General features: G+C 35.6%; 1 protein-coding gene across 5 annotated transcripts in view; it reads right to left on the bottom strand.

Moving 5' to 3' along the window:
- Window positions 1-21,952, bottom strand: part of LOC150090413 (uncharacterized) — a 137,910-nt gene that overhangs the window by 34,244 nt on the left and 81,714 nt on the right. For 3 of the 5 annotated variants that reach the window (XR_016548097.1, XM_090389874.1, XM_090389875.1), the window contains exons 5-6: window positions 17,169-17,453; window positions 3,834-5,067 (exon numbers count right to left, since the gene is read on the bottom strand). Coding sequence is in view for 4 of the 5 variants with exons in the window: in XM_090389874.1 (XP_090246000.1) it covers window positions 3,834-5,067; window positions 17,169-17,453 (1,519 nt within the window). In the remaining variant the exon portion in view is untranslated. Of the gene's footprint in view, window positions 1-1,747; window positions 1,915-3,833; window positions 5,068-17,168; window positions 17,454-21,952 lie in introns of those variants that run through there. The other 2 variants (XM_090389877.1, XM_090389878.1) reach the window with 2 other exon arrangements.

The raw sequence follows: 21,952 nt of genomic DNA, 5'->3' as shown, positions 1-21,952 counted from the left end.
CACGTATATTCTTCCTATTTGCACATATCATTTATTTTTTTAATTGGTAAGGTAATAAAGGGTAAATTTGTGCTTAATATATCTTTACTTTTATAGACTGTGGATAATATTCCTCCTATTTTCGCTAATTAGAATCGCTGTTTAATAGAATTAAAATTCAATTCACAAACGTGATCACAATGACCGGCGTTTACTGCACATCGTATAGTGAACGGTACTTTACTGTGGTGAGTTCGTCGTAACGTGATTTGATTGTACAGTGAACTAATTGTAAAGGGGGGGGGGTAAATTGTATTTTTAGCTACTTACGTGAAACTTCGGATAATTGGGGCAGCCGCTTAATCGGGCCAAAATGCACTAGTCCCGATGTGTCCCAAATAACCGGAATCGACTGTATTACAATTTCCTCTACTTATGGGCTAGCAGAACAATGGGACAGAAATACATTATGAGGGACTGGAAACCAGGAGACGAGTTTGTTCCTGGGAAAAGTAAATCAAATATGTGCCATTAGTGGATTCTCTGTTGGTACTTCTGTTGTTGCTCATAAAGTTGTGTTTAATGAAAAATCCTGCAAAGAATTTTGACAAAGAAAATGTAGTTAACTATTTAATAGAAAAATTTCCAAAATTAAGCAATACAAAACTCAAAGAAGGAATCTTTGTTGGACCATAAATTAGAATACTACTGCACAATAAAACTAAACTCCATCCGGATTGGTACACTGCTGTCTTTTAAATCCCCAATTCATGGGTTTGCATGAAATAAAAATGAAGAAAAAGTAACTTCTGAAAGAACTGTTATATAACTATAAATATTATGTACATTAAAATACATTTTTACACTTGCAACTGGATTTTTGACAATAACTGATGAAGAAATACAAGTTTTTCCAGGATATAAGTATGATGGAACAATACAATCAAGGAAGGTGGGATATAGCCATTTTGGGTGACTATCATTATATGACTATTATTGGTTTTTTGCAAAGAGAAGGTGAAATAAAACAAAATAGGGAGAAAAAAAATTATTTCATTGAAATTTTAACAACTTTTATATTTTTTTGGAATTATTATTATTAGCCATATGGTGCAAGGAAGCCTGAGGCTTATGCTGCACCAGCCAAATTTCTGCGTTACCCTGAGAGAGAGAGAGAGAGAGAGAGAGAGAGAGAGAGAGAGAGAGAGAGAGAGAGAGAGAGAGAGAGAGAGAGAGAGAGAAAATCAGAAATAGAAGGGAATCACCAAGAAAGCAAGAAAGAGAAGAATGATGATATCCAGCTCGGGACCCTGGGTTTGCCAAGCCCATACTCACCAGATGTGAGCCCCTGGGGTAAGAGATTAAAACAAAAATATATCAAAATATTTTTGTTTTGTTTTACTATTTATATATAATGTAAGGATATGATGTATTATTAATAAATAAAAGTTAATCCTCTTTTAAATAAGATATTTCGAACTGTATGATAAATGTATACATTTCTAGCATAAAAATTTATTTATTTATCATATGGGGGGAAAAAGATACACATAAATGAATACATATAACAAAAAAGGAAGACAGCATTAAAAAGAAAAACTCATATATTTACAATTGTATATCCAAATTAATAACATATTCAATTGATGCCAGAGTCAATATCAGGAACTCTTCCAGTTTTCTGTAAAACGCTCTCAGAATACAGTCTTGGGTAATATGTTGCAGTCTGTCTATCAGCACCACAGTCACATCGTGAAGTATAACTCTTATTCCACTTAGAAAGGAAATCCGCACACACCTGCCATGTCTAGTTCTTATTCGGTTTATTTTGGTCCAGATCTTCCAAGGTAGGTTAAAACTATCCAGTCTTTCCGAAATCCATTTAGTATTTTCAAGTCCTGGAGAAGAAAGTTGGCTCCATTCATGTATCCATTCCTTTAAGAGATTAAAATTAATAATTTTCAATCTCTCCGCTGTTCTAATAGGATCTTAATCTATTTATACCTATATCTGGTAGGTCGTTATGGATGGGTAAGTTCAGATTTGCCATAATTTTCTGGTATTCCTTTAGCAGTGCTTTACTCCTTCGAAAGTGTGATAAAGGGATATGACTCAAGACTGGCAGCCATTGAGTTGGAGTTGATCTGATTGTGCCTGAAATCAGACACATCATACTATTAAGGCGTGCATCGATTAATTTGGTATGAGGATTATTAATCCAGACAGGAGCACAGTACTCAGCCACGGAATAAATAAGAACCACAGCTGAGCATCAAACAGTTTCTGCCTTAGAGCCCCAAGTCGTTCCACAGAGTTTCTGCAAAATATTGTTCCGGGATTTTAACTTTGCTACAGTCTTAGTTAAGTGATATTTATAGGATAAATATCACTGTAAATAAAATTCTGTCAAGAGTGATGCCCAGATATTTTGGGCATCTATTATTATGTAATAAAATACCATCAAGGCACACTTCAATATCATGATTTGCTATTTTGTTATTAAGGTGGAAACAAGTTACTTCCGTTTTATTCTTATTTAGTTGAAGTCTCCATATACGGAAATATTCTCCTAAGATCAAAAGATCACTTGTGTCTGTTCAGTCTTTCTTAAAGTTTCAAACGTTGTAGCCAGAACCCAGTCATCAGCATAATCAAATTTCCTTGATCTTGTTTTAGGCATATCTGCTATATACAGACTGAACAGAAGAGGGGCCAGAACAGAGCCTTGTGGTAGGCCATTATTCAGCTTCTTCTGTACGTTAACTGTGTTACTCCTGACAACCTTAAATAATCTATCACACATCATATTATTAATTAGACGTGCTATAATCCTACATGGTATCACCTGAAGGAGTTTATAAATTAACCCCTCTCTCTCTCCAGACTGTATCATATGCAGATGGCGTAGCCAGGTGGGAAGGAGCAGCAGTGCATAGCACTGCTGCTCCTTAGACTTGATTAATTCAGACAAAATTAATTCAGAAAAGTTTTAAAAGAGAATATGGAAATTCAGTTTTCCATAATTTCCATATCTCTTCATTCCAACATGTGTAATTTTCAGCCCCCATCCATTGAAGAATCCTGCCCAAAGAGGGTTCAATATATATATGGTTCCCATTTAATATTTTGATGGCTCTCATTTTCACTGTAACTATGTTACAAAATGATAAATCTGCATTATAAAGATGCTTTTTTTACAACCATATTTTGTAAAACCATTTCAGCCTATAATCCAAGTACACAGAACACAGTATGACATTCCATAAAAAGAGTACAACTAATTCCAGAATACTTTCCTATTCTTTGATCCCCAACTTGTCAGGAACAAATTGAACAGCTGATCAGATCTATATCTTTTGAAATTCTGACTATTAGAATACATATAAAGTAATTCATAATAATGAAAGAATACATCATTTTATCCTTAATTCTTCTACTCTCTGTTCTTAACTTCTGCCAGTTTGCCCTTTTTTAAGAACAAATTAGAGATGGTAAGTCAAACTGATTAACTGCTGAAGAAGATTTAAAAAAAGCATAATTTTCTGAATTTCAAAAATAAAAGAAAGCATGCACTTCTTATTGCACTTTCCTTTTTTTATTTTTTTTTATGCTTTTTTAATTTTATAAGATAACAGAACATTTTTTTTAAAATCCAAGCTGCGTATTACACTAAAAAACAAATGATGAAATATTGAGTGGTCAAAGTAATTTTTTATATTTTTATAAAATGTAATTAATATGACTGAGGTAACCATTGTTAGAATTTTGAATGATTAAGAAAAATAAAGTTGGCCAAAAGCTGCTTATAGCTACTATTTTAAAAGTGGGAACAAAATAAAATTTCCTTATTTTACCTGCAACCATGGATACCAGTAATTGTTGAAAGTCGGCCAGTTCTTGGCCCAACATTTCCATGCCTGGCAAGTTGTCAGTGGCAGTAGTGGTAGTAGTACTAGCAGTGATAACAGAGGTGTCTGAGTTAGGTCCCTCAGATATCACACCCACCTGGGAATCTTCCCTACTTGGCCTGTCATCTAATGGTTGCAGACTATGACCTACTGGTTCACTGCTACCAGCCTTTGGCATCACATGGGAAACTGAATGAATAGTCTTCTGAGGTTTATGTTCTGATACCATGTCTGATGAAAAGTCACTTCGGGGTGGCACTGGAGGTCGTGGTCCTAAATCTTTCCTATGCAAAGCTTGAGGTGGCAACACAGGCTTGTTAGGTGGAACTGGTGGGGGTGTTCCTCGTCCAACTGGAGGAGGCTTTTTAAATGCTGATAATGGGGAAGACACATTTACTACTAATTTCCCCCCTTGTGCTGTAGAAAATACTTTAGTCCCCATAACTGGTTTAGGCTGCTCCTCTTGATGGATTCCATCAGTCCTATCCACAACTGCATTTTCTGACACAGGTGTAATTGAAATACCCTCCACTTGTTGGTGGCTAATTTTGGTTGAATCTTTAATTACAGATGGTTGTGAACTATCATCATCAGAAGCTGGAACGTGAGATACAGGAGATACTTTGGGAGATTTATAAGGACCTTTAGGTGGTGATGCTGTACCAACTCCTGCAGATGCGAGTATTGCTGCTGCTGTTGGTTTAGCTGGAACAACAGTCTGCATCTTAGTTGGTATTTGTGGAATAAGACCTGGAGGTTTTGCAGGTGTAGCTGGTGCCGGACCAGTCTTGGGGCTCACAGCCCTAGCAACTCCTCGAGGAGGGCTAACTGTTGGTGATACTGTTGGCACAACACGAATGGCAGGGGGAGTTGAAACCATAGTTACAATTGTACTTCTGACACCCTCCCCCAAGTGAACAGCACTAGGTACAGCTGTACGATCTATGCTTCCTAACTGCTTGCGCACAGTTTCAAGTTCTTCATGTAATTTCTGATTTTCAAGGGTTAATTCATGATTTCTGGTCTCTACAACAGCCATCTCCATTTTGTATTGCTCTTTTTCTACTTCAAACTCACATAACTGACGTTCCATCTCAGCTTCCATCTGCAATGATTTTTTACTTTCCTCCTCTAAACCCTCCACCATGTCTGATATGCGACACTTTTCATCATTTAGCAACTACAACCAAACAAATAACAAAAGCATTAATACAATAATTGAAATGGCACATACTGTTACAGACACAAAATTCAAATGCGAAAAAATTACTATCTATGTATTTAATAAAAGCACAGTTAATTATATATATATATATATATATATATAGGGTGTTTCAATTAAAATGCACTGGTATCTATTTCATGTATTTTTAGGTGGAGCATTCATTATATTTGTCTGAAATTTTTGAATTTTATTGGACTAAATATTATTGTTTAGATTTTACAATTGCTAAATTTTTGGGAACAACTTTCCTAAATCACTGATTTTAACTAAATCATGGTTTGGGAAAGTTGTTCCACATCCTCAGTATATTTTGAAAACATCATCAATGCACTTCTGAAATGAATATAAACTGATTTCATTTGAAGAAAAATCAAATAAACACAATGGTTGTGTCAGATGATTGCTTTTCAATAGGCATGTTTATCTCTGCTGAACAGCTGCCTACGAGGGCAGTTATGTGTCATGTCTCCTAATGCAAATAACAACAAAAGAAACAAATAACAATAAAATAATTATTTTTAAAAATAATTCTGGGGTGGAGACAGCAATTTCATGAAACAGAAGCTTAAGAAAAAAAAGCAAATGCACAGCAATACATTTGTTATCAAGAAATAAATGAAATGGGAATGGATATTTCAGTGATTACCTTTACTGCAGTTTTGGTTGTTTGTGATCAAAGATCAGTTATCAGTAACATTCAACAATGGTATATGGCTGCTGCTATTATTTCCACAAATGAAAACTAACAATGGCAGATTCAAATAATTTTAATTTTATAACAAAATAGCAGATACACGCCACACAAATAATTAACGACAGACATTCTATACTGTTGATAGGAAAGAATGGTATAATTTAATTTAACAATAATTTCGAAAGCAAGTGTAAACCACAGTAAAAAATAAAGAGCTAATGCCTGATTTAAATGTTGTTGATTTCAATGTCTCATGAATTGTGGAAACTACACAATTCGCTGGATAAAGGTAATTTTTGGCACATGTATTCTGCAACTGTCTTTCCTCAATTTGAATTTATGGCCCCTCAGATGCATAATCTGAGCAAGAGGAAGAATCCCATCAGCACTGAGCTTGCTCAAACCATTCAAGGACTTATACACCTCAATTTTTTTTTTTTTTCAACATTGCTTTGTACTTGTTAAGTAGAAATTTGAAACCTGTTCGTGAAAAAGTTATGGTTTTCTTCCTGTCACATCCAACTAGCAATGTCCAGAAAGCTTTTCTGCATGTGGGATTAAGAACACACAGATCTGTATCCCTGTCAGATACAGATCCTTATTGTTGTTTTTACAACAAGACTTGCATGAAGGTGATGTTACAAAATGCTTGAAGTTCTGTAATTTTCTGTTAACCAAGGCAGAAGAAAATCCCAGTTTCCTCAGCAACGTCATGTAGACTGACGGGGCCACCATCACTCGAGATGCCTTCACCAACAGCACTTCTAAAGACCTTGTTCTTATTTATTAGAGGTTACAGTTGTATTGTGGCAGAGGGAGGCCACATTGAGTTCATGAATAACATTTAAAGCAAATGTTGGCTCTCTTCAACACTATGCTTCCTATAATCTCACATATAAATAATGTAAAACTAAATAAATTGTTTGTGTGGTATGTATCGGCTGTTTTGTTATAAGATTACAATCATTTGAATTTGCCACTGTCGTTTTTAGTTACATTGTTACCTTTCATTTGTGGAAATAATAGCAAACAGCCATATTTCCTCTTTTTTTTTTTTATTTCATGATAAAAAATTAATTACTGCCCATTTGTTTTATCCCTTAGCTTCTATATCATGAAATTGCTGCTTTCCACCCAAGAATTTTTTGAAAAATAATTCTTTTGAATGTTATTTTTTGTCATTATTTGCAAGAGGAGACAGAACACAACTTCTTTTATACACATAGACATTTAACAGAGCTAAATGCACCAATAAAAGAGACCACCACATACAACCATTGTGTTTGTTTTTTCTTGAAATAAAATTGGTTTATGTTCATTTCAGAAGTACACCAATGTGTTTAGACTAAACCAAGGATAGTGGAACAACTCTGACATTGAGAAAAAAGTAGAAAGGTAGATGATTAGTTGCTTTTCCCCCCCCCTCCTTTTTATTATAAAAAATTTGTCTAGAGCACTCAAACAAGTGGTTGCAGCCTTATTTCATGGTACTAATTTGTGAAAAGCCATAGTCATGCTATCCAATAAAGTCTTCAATGCCAGTTAAAACCCACATTGGCATGTGCTCAGACCATGTTTTCTTGAAAACAAAATGAAGATACAATTCATCATTACTAAGATGAATCTAAGACTCTTGATCCCTGCTATGGTTACCATGTGGCTATGGCTGATGTCTTCAATTGCAGTGAGTAGTTCATCTTCAAAAGTAGATGAGCTTTGTACAATTTTTGGATATAATCTCTACCAGCCATCTTTTCAAAACCAAACTTGTACATATGAAAGTGGATGTTAGCCATGTTCCTAGTGTTGATCAATGTACTAATATTAACAAAGGAAACTCAAATCAAGGAAGCCAGCATTATTCAGTAATGCCCTTTGTACAATTTTTGGATATAATCTCTACCAGCCATCTTTTCAAAACCAAACCTGTACATATGAAAGTGGATGTGAGCCATGTTCCTAGTGTTGATCAATGTACTAATATTAACAAAGGAAACTCAAATCAAGGAAGCCAGCATTATTCAGTAATGCCCTTAAAACAACACCTTGTTCCAACTTGTTCCTTGTTATCTATCCAAATGTTAAATTCTCCAGTACTACAAAATTAGGTGATAATTTATAATTTATTCCAACAGCCAATACCCTTTGGCTAAAAAAGAATTTCTGCATAGTCTCTCTCTCTCTCTCTCTCTCTCTCTCTATATATCAATAACTAGTCTTACTGGTCTTCCTCTACATCATGGGCGCATTATAGCCATAGAAGCTGATGCATCAGTAAAATATCCAATCCAACCAACCTACATCATAAATAAAAGTATCACATGCTGTTCTAGGAGTGGTCACACATGAAAACAATATAGGTTTGGTTTTGAAAAGATACTGAAATGTTTATGTTCCATTCTGCATGTCTAATAGACATACCTATTATTTTTTTCCCTTGCTTTTTATGAATTTCTTGGTCTATAACAGGAACCAAGAGGTCAAATGCAGTAGTACTTGTACGAGCAGACTGTAGTTCTAGTCCACATGACTGCTAAATATGGTCATTATCTTGTATTTTCTCTATCTTGAATGCTCCTCTGACTTATATAACTGTACCAGAGTATAACCAGAAAATTTATTTATTATATAACAGGACATTAAAAATCCATTCCTCCTATGTAGGATTTTTAAACATCTGATACCACCATTATAATTCTTTAGTACTAATTGCATTTTCATTAGAGGATAGAATTACAACAGTAAATGTTTCTACTCTTGTGTAGCAAGTACAATAAATATACTACAGAAGTTGAATGGTCAAGTGCAGGGATTAGTTATACCAATATATAAAAAAAGGGAAATAAAGCTGAATATGGAAATTACTAAGGAATATCACTCCTTAGTGTACCAAGTAAAATCTATGAAATAAAATAAAAGCCTTGTTTCTATTGCTATGTGTAACCTAGGGGAAAAATAGTCAGTGTACCTTACTGCCACTTTTTTATAATCCTCACAGCCCATTTACAAAATCCAACCGTGTTAAGGACTGAGGTAGCAGCTGCAGCTGGAATTTGTCTAGTGATGTACCAGCATCGTCTACAAATTGCAGTATGACAGGTTGGTTATCAAAATAAACATGTCAAGTGTTATGCCAAATCTGCTTTGGAGAATTTCCACATTACCCTATAGTTTTGGCACAAGGTTTGAATCCAACATATTATAACAGGAGAGTGCAGACAATCTAACTGTTCACTCTCTCTCTAAACTTGTAAACAGTATGGAAGAACAGACAGACAGATTAAATGCTTAAGTGAGAAGCATTGGTGACGTGGATCTCTTCTCATTTCATGAGAAGAGATCCACATCACCATTTGCTCATATACTTACACAGTATATTTTAAACTGTGTGAGTATAAGTATGATAACAAGTCTTTAGTAGGTTAGGTGCTGCTGATCTAATAACATTTCTATCAGGTGTCTTCTTTGATCCAGATGGGAACATCCCCACAGCAATGATATCCACTAAAGTCACCAGTGAGACTAATGAGCATTGGCACTTGTTACAAGATCTGATTCTTTTAGGTTTTATTAGGTGGAAGAATGTAATGTGATTACAGTTAGCATTACTCCTGATGTTGCATGCATGACAGCTTCTAAGTGTGTCTGAAGACAAATGTACTGAGAAAGTATTTTAGAGTTTACTAAACTTGTTACATTTTGAAATGCAATGCGCTTGCAGTACTTTTATTTTTTCCATATACAGTGGATTCTGGTTAATTGGGACACATCGGGACTAGTGCACTTTGGCCGAATTAAGTGGCTGCCCCAATTATGCGAAGTTTCACATAAATAGTTATAAAGATATAAAAAAGGCAAACTACCATTTCACTGAGCAACAAATTATTTATTCAAATAAATTTCAGAATAAATTAGAGGCAAATATTTAATATTTAAATATTCTTAAGGCAGAACTTTCCATTTTCCCTCATTATCAATATCAACATCATTAATGACCTGTCCGAGGATATATATGTTGTCCTTAAAGCCCTTCTATCTAATCCTATTAAAGCAAAATACACAACAAATTAGAAAAAAATATTTGATATTTAAAATTTTAATTTAAAAAACAAACATATGCATACTTGCACTTCAACTTTTAGTTCCTAATTGTCACTGATGGAGGAATTTATCCAGTGTACCCTGCTGTGTTCTTTTGATCGACTGCGAGTGAACAAAATCAGCAGAGACATCTAATGCAGATAATGGACTGTCTTCATTGTCTTCCTGCATGAAGTATTGTCATAACCCTTTAACGAATTTCCTGGCATCCTGTGTAGTCACTCATTCAAATTCAGATGTGTTACCCTCATCACTTTCCTTGCCTTCTGATTCCTTGTCTTGGTATTTTGATAGAATGCTTTCAACGATTGCATCCTCACAATCTTCATTTTTGTTGTAACATTCAATACTATTGTCAATACCTTTAAATTTTTCATAGTTCCTAAACTTTTTGCAGTTCTGAAACGGCTTCACATTCACTTTTGGCTGTTTCTGGCATCTCCAAGCCTGAAGTTTAAAACCACAGTGAGAAAAACAGTTCTGAATTGTCTTACTGCTTGTGCACTCACTTCCTTGGCTGTGGAAAATGATGTCCATAGATTTTCTTCAATTGCTTCTAGAATTTGGTTTACTAACTTTCCATGGTACATCTACAATTTCTTTATGATTCCCATATTCACCGCCTGCACGAAAGATGTTGTGTTGGCAGGCAGAAATTCCAGCTGGATGGTTTTAAAACATTCTGAACACCTGGGGTGTGCCACACAATTGTCAAGAATCAGAACTTTTCTTGATTTCTGCTGCAATTCCACATCCCACTCGTTAACCATTCCTTAAAAATTTCAGAAGTCATCCATGCATTCTTATTAGCATTGTACTCGACCAGTAAACTGTCCATTCTTAGTCCCTTAAAGCATCGAGGCTTAGCACTTCTACCAATAACCAACAGCTTCTTTTTATCAGTTCCTGACATGCTTGAACAACATAACAGTTATATGATCCATTGCTTTCTTTGAGCTAAACAGTGTTACATGACTGTAACACAGAGAACCATTTGACATGGCACAATAAAACAGGCCTGTTTCATCAGCACTGTAGATATCCAATTCACCCTGTGCTTTCTTGAATTTAATCTCATGCTTACATTTCCATCAAGACAACCAACCATCTGTTGCTTTAAAATCATCATGACCCAGCTTCTTAGCTAGCTCTCCTAACTTCTTTTTCAATATTGAACCACTGACAGGCACTCTTCATCCAGTTACAATGGAGAACCATTGATTTAGGGTGTCCTCATCATCAGGATCCTTACCTGGACATTTACGTTTTTGGGATGCTCCCTGTTTTTCATCTCGTGTCCGTTCTTCTCACAGTTTATCTTGCTGGTGTATCAAGCATGCAATTATAGATTTTGGTAGTCCAGTGATGAAGAGGCACTCCGTTTCGAAAGCTACTATCTATGTATTTTAACGCTTTTATTATATATATTTTAACTCTCTTATCTTGTATTTTAACTCTTTTATCTTATTTTATTTCTGTTTTATCTTATGTATATATCATTTTTATTTTAGTAAAATTTATTTTAACCAGTTAGTCGGTCGTCACAAGAAACTCTGATGATATAATGCAACCCGATGCACAAGGCCTGTTTTCTAGTGCAGGGATTATCTCCGCTAGCAAAACATCCGCTTAATTTTGCCTGGGCTGCTTCATTCTTAAGGTAATGACATTCCCATGACTTCTGTTGAAGATTTCATGGTTTTAGACTTGTCGAGAAGAAGCGGACTATGCAAATTTAAGTGGATGTTTATCGATACAGTACTGTAATGGAATTCATTTATACGTTGTAATTCTCACAAAGGGAGAAACCACCGCATAGTTTCCAAAAAGGGTGGAGGTTGTTAAAAAAAGGAGAGCCGGTTGTTAAAAATTTACCAGCACACCACTGACCCCAGCCATCCAGTTGTTCCATGTGAATGACTCATCTACTCACTCACTTTGCCTTCTCAGAGTGTACAGTCTCTAATTAGCATCAGTTGTGTGCATTTGTGTTATCATTAATATTGAACCAATGCCAAATCAGAAAGTATAGAGATTTTTGATAATTTTTATTTTAATTTTACAACATTTCGGACCTTTAATAATATTATGCCATGTAAAGATTTGTCACTAGCTGAAAAAATTAGCTTACTGGACCAAATAAAAGGCCATCTGCCCAATATCAGTCATTGTCGTTTGGTGGAGATAATCTTAATCTTCTACCAGACTCACCTACATAACACTCCTCACAATCCAGACACACAAAACGGTACATGGAACCACTCCGTAGAAAAGGAAGAACTGGTGTTTTCACCTTAGAAATAACAGATTGTAATTTCCTCCCTGGAAACTGCACACATCATATATGATGGTGACACAAAATCCTAACAACATGTTCCAATATGCCTGGATAATAGGGGATGTGGGTGGTAGGGATAAATTGATTGACGGGCAGGCGGGTTAGATTTCGTAACAAATTCATGAGCCTGAAGCACACATCTATCTAGAACATGAAGTGGATAGGTGCAATTTGAAAGCTCCGCCCTAATTTTAGAAATCTCCAACTGCCTGTCACCAGTCGAACTAGAGTGCGTCCAAGTGCAGGGTTTCTGATCGGGTTAAAAGATTGGGTTTCTGAGCATGAGTTGGCTCTGCGAACCACTAATTTTGAATGTTCTGCAGTCGCCGAACATTATTGGGTTGAGCAGCACAATCTTGATCCCCAACGGGATATTGAAATCGTCAACTGTTCACATGATTACCGCCAGCGCTCATGGCTTGAAGCACTACACGTAGCCACCAATAATAGTACTATGAATCGGACGAGGGGAATACACTTACACCCTATTATAGAATATACTGTATTGCAGTGCGATAAGCACTGGCGATCATCACGTGTACGTAATTCTGCTTTACTAACACCAGACTCGTGATACATGATCATACCATTAATATATACTGAAGTATACCATTCACACACTAGCTGATGAAGAGGCACTCCGCTTCGAAAGCTAACATCTATGTATTTTAACGCTTTTATCTTATTTTATTTCTGTTTTATCTTATGTATATATATCATTTTTATTTTAATAAAATTTATTTTAACCAGTTAGTCGGTTGTTGCAAGAAACTTTGATGATAAAATCCCTACACTGCCACGTAAGGAAGGGGCAGGGGAAAGAAAGCACAAAGGATGTCGAAACAAGCGACCCTCTGAATTGTCCATGTCACCATCATATTGTTGAAATGCCACTAGCCATTGTGGATTGAAGTGCGTGCCGCTCTACAGTTTATAGCCATTGTCGGTTTAATTAGCAACCAGGTTCTGCAGTCACCTGCCCCAATTAAACGGCATGTTGTTCCATTTAAGGTGGTAGATGACTTTCATCAACCGGTGAAATACCACCACTTTGCTTATCGGAGGCTTGAAGTGGTGAAACCCATGTTTAGTCTCTAGAGAAAAGTTTCCGGCATCCCTCTACCCCCATACTTCTCCTTAACCCATGCACGGTACTAAGTATTATAGGTTTTGATACCTTTCGTGTTTGAGGTTTTCATAAAAAAAATTAAGCAAAGAAAACCCTGGCTATTTTCTCGATTAGGTTCTGTGCATTATGATGTGTTCCAAATAAACGGCTGCCCCGATTAACCAGAATCCACTGTAGTCTAAATTTTTAATTGTGTGAAGGAGTTGAATTAGTTTCTTGCAAATTCCCATTATTATATTAGATTACATAAAACATGATTAATGAGGTTATATAGGTCTCAGTACTACCATACATACATCTACAGTTCCAATGTGCTGTATTATCTGATCTGTATTTTGATCCGCATGTTTGTATTTTTATCTGTCTGTCCCCCCTACAAATTGAGTGCCATAAATAAAATTTTGACAATCAATTTTTAGGGGAAATTTTAATTAGGGCAATCAATTTTATATGTATCTTTTTTGAGGAAGATTATACATGTCCAGTAGTCTTCTGCATGAAGATCCTGTTTTGAATATATCATGATTATATCACAGAGGACACAGCATCCTTTTTTTAAGCCTACCAGACTCTGTATACCTTGATATACAGTATGCTCTGTAGCTGAGAAAAGCTCCAATACTTTTCGACATGAAAGTTCCCACTTCATTTTATAGTTAGGAGATAATCCCTACAACATGAAAGTTCCCACTTCATTTTATAGTTAGGAGATAATCCCTACACTGCCACTTAAGGGGACCTTCACTTTCCTGCTATTACATGCTCATATTTCCTGGATTTTTTTTTTTTTTTTTTGAAACTTATTGATTTCATTTCTTTAAATAATTAAAAAATAAAATTTTGAATAGCTGAATATTTTAGAAAATAAGGAGGAAAGATTGCATATTGTTATGCACATTATTTTAAAAACAACTTTATGATTATGATATAATTATGATGCACATTATGATATGATATAATTATTAGTATTAGTAATGGCTGCATGGCGCAAGAAAGCCTATGGCTTATGCTGCACCAGCCAAAAAAAAAAAAAAACCCTGAATAAAACAATGATAAAAAAAAATAAATAAAAATAAATAATAATAATTAATAAAAGAAAACGAAATTAAAAAACTTTCATCCTATGCACTTCCCTGACCCGAAGGTACTATCCAGATGACCTTTGAATTTCCCCAAACTGTCAGCCTCTACCACCCATGTAGGCATCTTATTCCAGTAATTTATAACTCGCTGGCTAAAATAAAACTTCCTGCAGTCCAATTTAAACATTTCCCCCTGTAACTTGAATTTATGTCCCCTAGTTCTAGCATCATTTATAATCTTGAAAATTTCGTCCTCATTCATTTTATTGATGCCTCTCAGAGCCTTAAACGCCTCAATCAAATCTCCTCTAAGGTGTCTAGTTTCCAAACTCTGCAACCCACATATTCGAAGTCTTTCTTCATAAGGACGCCCTTTTGCCGATCTCACGAGGCGAGTTACCCGTCTTTGCACCCTTTCAAGAAGCTCGATGTCTTTCTTTAGGTGCGGTCTCCATACTTGAACACAGTATTCCAAGTGTGGTCTAACAAAAGTATTCCAAGTGTGACCTTATATAATGGGATTATCACATCCCTATTTCTACTTGCAAAAGTTCGATAGATCATCGATAGGACACCATGGGCCTTCCTTGCAACCTGTTTACAATGCTCAGAGAATTTCATATCTGGCCGTATCGTAACACCCAAGTCCCTTTCCTCCAGTACTGGGTTTAGTTGAACTCCACCAAGTGAATAAGTTATTTTGGGATTACTGTTTCCCAGGTGTAATACCTTACACTTTATTGGATTAAAGCATAGCTGCCATTTTTCTGACTATTCCTGAAGTCTATCTAGGTCTCTCTGAAGAAGCTCAGCTTGACAGTGATCATTAACTTACTCTACCAATTTTAACATCATCTGCAAATTTAGACATCACGCCCTCTATCCCTTCATCGATGTCGTTTATGAAAATTAAAAACAACAGTGGTCCTAATACTGAACCTTGGGGAACCCCACTTCTTACATCAACCCAATCTGAGGAATAGCTGTTTATCACAACCCTCTGCCTCCTGCCCTGAAGCCATCCTGCTATCCATCTAAGGATTTTCCCAGTGATTCCAACCTGTTCCAGCTTATAAAGCAACCGCTCATGTGGGACTGAGTCAAAAGCTTTACCGAAATGTAAATAAACAATGTCGAAACTATTCCCTAAATCTAGCTCGTGAGTGACCCTTTCAAAATAGCGAACCAGATTTGTTAAACATGATTTTCCCTTTAAAAAACCATGCTGAGTATCCTTGAGAATTTCAATTCAATCCAAATGATCCTGATCATTACCTCCATGATTTTCCCTACCACTGAAGTCAGACTGACAGGTCGATAATTTCCCACTTCACTCTTAGAGCCACCCTTATGTATGGGAGATACATTGGCACTTTTCCAATCCAAGGGAATCTCCCCAGAGTCTAGTGATGCTCGCATAATTAGTCTCAATGGTTCAATGCACTCACTTGCCGCCTCCCTTAAGATTATAGGGTATATTCCATCAACTCCAGGAGCCTTACTGGCCTGTAGGCTCAAAAGTTTTTTCATTAAATAATCTTGCGAAATTTCAATATCATTAATTACATATTTTTCAACTTTGCTCCCACAATTTCCCATTGCCACAAAAGGTTTTTCATTTATAAATATTGATGCAAAATAACTGTTGAGTTCATCTGCAACAGCAGCTGGTATATTTAATACTATCCCCTTTCCCTTACGTAACGGTCCGATCTGGTTTGTCCTGTTCTTCTTGGCATTTATATATGTGAAGAATTCCTTATCCCCCTTCTTTGCTCTGTTGGCTAGTGATTTCTCATTAACTGCCTTTGCCTGTCGAACCTTTTCTGTGGCTCTATTACAGATCATCTTGTAGCTGTTATAGGCTTCAGCACTTTTTGTTGCTCTGTAACCTTTCCATGCCATCTTTTTCTGCTCAAGTAATGTGGCAACTTCACTATTCATCCAACTTGGAACCCTGCTCGTGGAGTATTTTTTTAACGGTAAATACGCATTCAAGATATCTGTGATTAATGTTTTAAAAACATACCACAGTTCAAATGTATTCATTCTCTGTGCGATATCAACCCAGTAAATAGAGGCCATGTAGTACCTTAAGGCATCATAATTTCCTTTTCTGAAATTAAAACACATTCCTTTGCCTTTTACTGTTGCTACCTCTCTCATCATCATCCACCGTAGAACTCTGTGATCACTTCCTGCTACTGGTTCCTCTACTGTCAGCCCTGTTATGTCATCTGATTCATGCGTGATGATGAGGTCTAGGATATTCTTTCCCTGACACATTGATACAAATAACAGTCATCTAGTTGATTTAAAAGTTTTGTTCCCCATGTCGAGTTTCCTTCCCATTTACTCCGATCAATTAGAGGAAAATTTGAATTACCCATAATAAGACATTGACGTTTACTTGCCCATTCCATTTGCATGTAGAGGCTTTCGTCATAATCTTCACAATCACCTCGTCTGTAGATTACTCCTACTTGCATTATACCTTTGTTTCCAACTATCTCGCACCATACAGATTCTATACTAGCATGTGAAACATCTGAATCTGGGAAAGCTATCGTCGCACACATCACTAATTATGATGCACATTATGATATGATATAATTATGATGCACATTATTTTAAAAGCAGGAATAAAGTAAAATGTACTTCATTCCTACTTTTAAAAATATATATGACTTAAAAATTATAAATATAACCTACCTGAGCCAATTTCTCATTTGTTTGCCTTTCCTCCAAAAATCTTAAGATCAACCTTTTTCGCTCTGCCAATAAAAGTAGTACTATTTGTTTTTGTCTAAGTCTTTCCTGTTCCACTGAATCAGTAAGGCATGTTATATCCTTCTCTAATCTTCTATTTTGTTGCCTTTCAAATTCCACTTCTTGTCTCAATCGCTCTCGCTCTTTCTCAAGCAAGTAAGTTACATCATCTCCTTGTGCAGTGTCTTGAGCATGCTTATGCTTTTCATCTTCCAGTTCAGCTATCAACTATTAAAATTAATGATAAAACTTTAATATATATTAAAAATTAATATAAATTTATATTAATATTAGAAATCTGCTAATCAGAAATGTTTTCAATTAAAGGATATAGTTAATTTTTAATTACTTGATTAACCACCCAAACATAGAACTAATCTATGTTCAACAATTTTTTTAACGTCCTCAATAGTAAAATTTGCTCAATGATAACTATTTCAATTTCTCAAAAATAATGCCAATAGTACTACATTTATTTCAATATGGCTATTTCACTAGAAAGTTTTTTTTTTTTTTTTTTAATATTATTATAGAAATGCCTACTTAACAAAAATGGCTTATTTATAAATTTAAAATTGCTTTCTTTGATTAAAAATAAATAATTTGTGTTGAATGCTAAGGCAAGGACAAACTAGACAGTACATTCCAGGAAACTTAAGATTTAAACAAACTTAAAGTTCAAACAAATGAATGAATTCTATTAAAATATATGCCAAGAACTACTAAAGAGGAATAATAATAAAAGTAAACAGAATATCTCAATTTAATCACCAAAAGTAATCCTGTCAAGGATTACTTTTCTGTCATTTTGACTGTACCTCATAGTGTACCATAAATGGTACACTATGAGTTACAGTCAAAATGACAGAAGATTAAATAGATAAGAGAAACAGATTTAAAAAAAGAAAATTTAAATAAATGTTAACATAATAAAGCTCAATTATATTAATATTTCTGCATTTTTGTGTTTATATTAATAGCACTGTTAATATAAAAATGAATTTTAAAAAAATAAAATAAATGAATGAATAAAAATACATTTACAAAAAAAAAAAATCATCATCATCAGCCATTTTAAATCCACTGCAGGATGAAGGCCTCTCCAGCAACTTTCCAGTTCCTTCTGTTTTGAGCACTGGCCATCCATTTACTACTCAAAAACTCATGAATTTCATCTATCCATCTCCGCCTTTGTCTTCCAGGTTTTCTTCTAGCTCCTCTTGGGTACCATTCTGTTATTTTCTTAGTCCATCTGTCATCATGTCTTCGAGCTATGTGTCCTGCCCAAGACCATTTTAGTTCTTTAGTTTTGATAAGAATGTCCTTTACTTGAGTTTGCTGCCTAATCCATGTGTTTCTCTTCTTATCTAACAGTCTGATTCCCAATATAATTCGTTCCATTCTTCGCTGTGTAGTTCTTAGCTTCTCTTCCATTCTTTTGGTGAGTGCCCAAGTTTCACTTCCATAAGTCATGGTGGGGAGTATACATTGATTCATTATTTTACGTTTCAGACAAACTGGGATATTGCTCTTCAGTATGTGACTATATTTCCTGAATGCTATCCATCCAAAATTTATTCTTCTCTTGACTTCCAGCCATTTATCATTATTACAGCTAATAACTTGTCCCAGATAAGTATATGACTCCACCTTTTCAATTACTGCTCCTTCAATCATTATTTCCCTTTCCGTGGCATACTTGTTCATCATTACTTTTGTTTTAGCCATATTCATCTTTAGTCCAAAATCCTTACTAACTGTACATAACTGATTAAGATTTTCCTCTAATTCTTTGGGATCGTGGCTTATGACCACAATGTCATCTGCAAATCGTAAATGGTTTAGGTACTCTCCGTTCACATTGACTCCTTTCTGCGACCAGTCTAATCTTCTGAAAGCTTCCTCAAGGGCAGCAGTAAACAGCTTCGGAGATATTGTGTCTCCTTGTCGAACTCCTTTCTCGATTTTAAATTTCCTACTGTCTTTGTCTAGTCTAATAAAGGATGTAGCACTCTCATATATTTTCTTCAAAATCATAATATATGGTGTATCTATGCCTTGTCTTTCCAGTGCCCGGAACATTGCCTTATGCTGTATGGAGTCAAACGCCTTTTCATAATCCACAAACGCCAGGCATAATGGTGTTTTATATTCATTTGCTTTCCCCATTAGCTGTGATATTACGTGAAGGTGATCCATAGTTGAGAATCCTGTCCTAAAGCCAGCTTGCTCTTTCGGTTGATTCTCATCAAGTATTCTTTCTAATCTGTTAGTAATGACCCTTGTGAACAACTTGTAGATATGGGATAACAAGCTAATTGGTCTATAATTTCCAATTTCTGATTTATCTCCTTTCTTATGCAGCAAAACTATGATTGCATTATTCCACTGCTTAGGCATCACACCTTTTCTAATGCACTTTGTGAAGAGCCTTGCCAGTTTTAGTGTTATGTCTCTTCCTCCCAATTTTAACAACTCTACAGTAACTTCATCTTCCCCTGGGGCTTTCCGATTCTTCATTTTCTTCAATGCATGTTCTACTTCATCAGGAAGAATATCGGGTATGTCGTATGTGTTGCTACTTTGCAATCCATCTTCCCCACTGCTGGTATCATTCCCTCGCTCCTTGTATAATTCTCTATAGTAGTCTTCTGCTATTTGAATTATGCCTTCTCTGCTGTTTATAAGTACACCATCGCTATTCTTCAGTTTCAGTATCATTTGTCTTTCTGTATTACTGCTCATGGCTGCTGATTTCAATCCTTTGTTTTCCCTTAATGCTTGTTCTACTTTTCTTGTGTTAAATCTTCTTATGTCCTCTCTGAGTCTCTTTCTAATGGCTTTGCATAACTCAGTATACTCAATTTTCTCCCTGTCGGTGTTTTTCTTGCTCTTCATTTGCCGTCTTTGGTTCATCATGACAAGTGTTTCTTGACTAATATTTTCTTCTTTGGATTTCTGTTTCCCTATAGGTTTCTTGGGCTTTATCACTTTCAAAAAGTTGTAATATTCCTTGTCGATATCTTGGTCCTGAGCAGTCTGCAGAAGCTCAAACTTGTTCTTAAGTTCCAGTACATACTGCTTTTTCTCCTCCTCTGTTATTTCAAAGACCTTTGTATTATTTACTCGAGTCAGTTTTTTCCTTTCCTTTCCTACATCTATATCAAGTGTACATCTTACCATTCTGTGATCACTTCCAACATTTACCTTATTCAGGACGGTAACATCATTCACAATATATCTTCTGTTAGTGAGGATGAAGTCGATTTCATTAGTTGTTAATCCATTTGGACTCTTCCATGTCCACTTTCTGTTCACCCTTTTCTTGAAAAAAGTGTTCATTACTGACAGTCCTTGAGATTCTGCAAATTCCACAAGTCTTTCACCTCTTATTTCTTTCACCAATTCCAAAATTTCCTATAGTTCCTCTTTCTGCGCTGTTTTGCCTTTTTCCAACCTTAGCATTGAAGTCCCCCATAATAATAGTGTAGTGGGTTTTCTGCTCATCTAGAAGACTCTCAATTTCAGTGTACATTTCTTCAACCGCTTCATCATCATGGCTCGATGTTGGTGCATAAATCATTATAATCTTTAGCTTGTACTCTTAGAAATCTTGAATATTAGTCTTGACACCCTTGGTGATGTACTTTTGAATTCCAAAATGTTGTTTTTAAAATCTTTATGGACCAGAAACCCAACTCCACCTTCACTCCTTTCACTGTTTCCATTGGTGTACAGCAGATTTCCACTTGATAAACTTATAAGTGATTCATTTTGTCTTCTTGTTTCAGCCAAACTGATGATATTCCAATTCACATTTTCTAATTCCTTTTCCAGCTCTAATATCCTGTCTTCACCGATGAGTGATCGTACGTTATAACAGGCCAAGTTCAATTTCCGTGCATGGCAGCCTGGTCGTACCCAGAGATTCTTAGCACCCTCTGCTTCTACTCTGATCCTCTCGCTGCCGTAAGAGGGAGAGTGAAAGCTGCTGGGGATTGAGGGCCATTTGTATTGTTGTGCTCTCATTGCTGGAGGGTTTGGTCTTTTCCTCTTCACGCTGACCAGGCGTCTTGAAGAGAACCACTCTACACGTTCGTTGCCACCTAAGTGACGTAACAGGGCTTACCATCGAGAAGGTGTGCATGAGTGGATTTTAGGGAGGCAGGCCAACCGGACTTCTCCTAAATCTTCTGTAATAGAGAGATATTGGATCCATCAGTGTTTTAGGCTGAGTGTCTGATAACACACAGGATACCTGTTCCCCTCTAAGGGGAGAACAAAAAAGGGGGGGGGTTGAAAAAATCATAGTCTACCATAAATTTCATTATTTGAAATATATGGTATACCATATATTTCAAATAAAATAAACATCATAATATTAAATTTAAAGATATATATACTATTCCCCTAAAAGCCAATTATTTAGATAAAACAATTATTTATTCAAAGAAATGAATGTGTTGGCCAGCCTTTGTCTGTAATGACAGCTTCAATGCTTAGTGGAGGCCTTTTTATTAATTTCTGTTAGAAAGTTGGTGGTAATTTACTTAACTCCTGCTCTAAAAATGCAAATTGCATTTTTTGACAGGAATTTACATTGTAATTTACTTAACTCCTGCTCTAAAAATGCAAATTATATTTTTTGAGCAGGAGTTAAGTAAATTACCACCAAAAATGCAAATTGCATTTTTAGAGGAGTTAAGCACAGTATCACTTAGAGCTGT

This window comes from Mastigoproctus giganteus, chromosome 2 (assembly GCF_048544385.1).
Source record: "Mastigoproctus giganteus isolate SK-2022 chromosome 2, ASM4854438v1, whole genome shotgun sequence".
NCBI lineage: Eukaryota > Metazoa > Arthropoda > Arachnida > Uropygi > Thelyphonidae > Mastigoproctus > Mastigoproctus giganteus.
The sequence above is the reverse complement of the archived record's forward strand: the minus strand, read 5'-3'. Positions and strand labels throughout refer to the sequence as shown.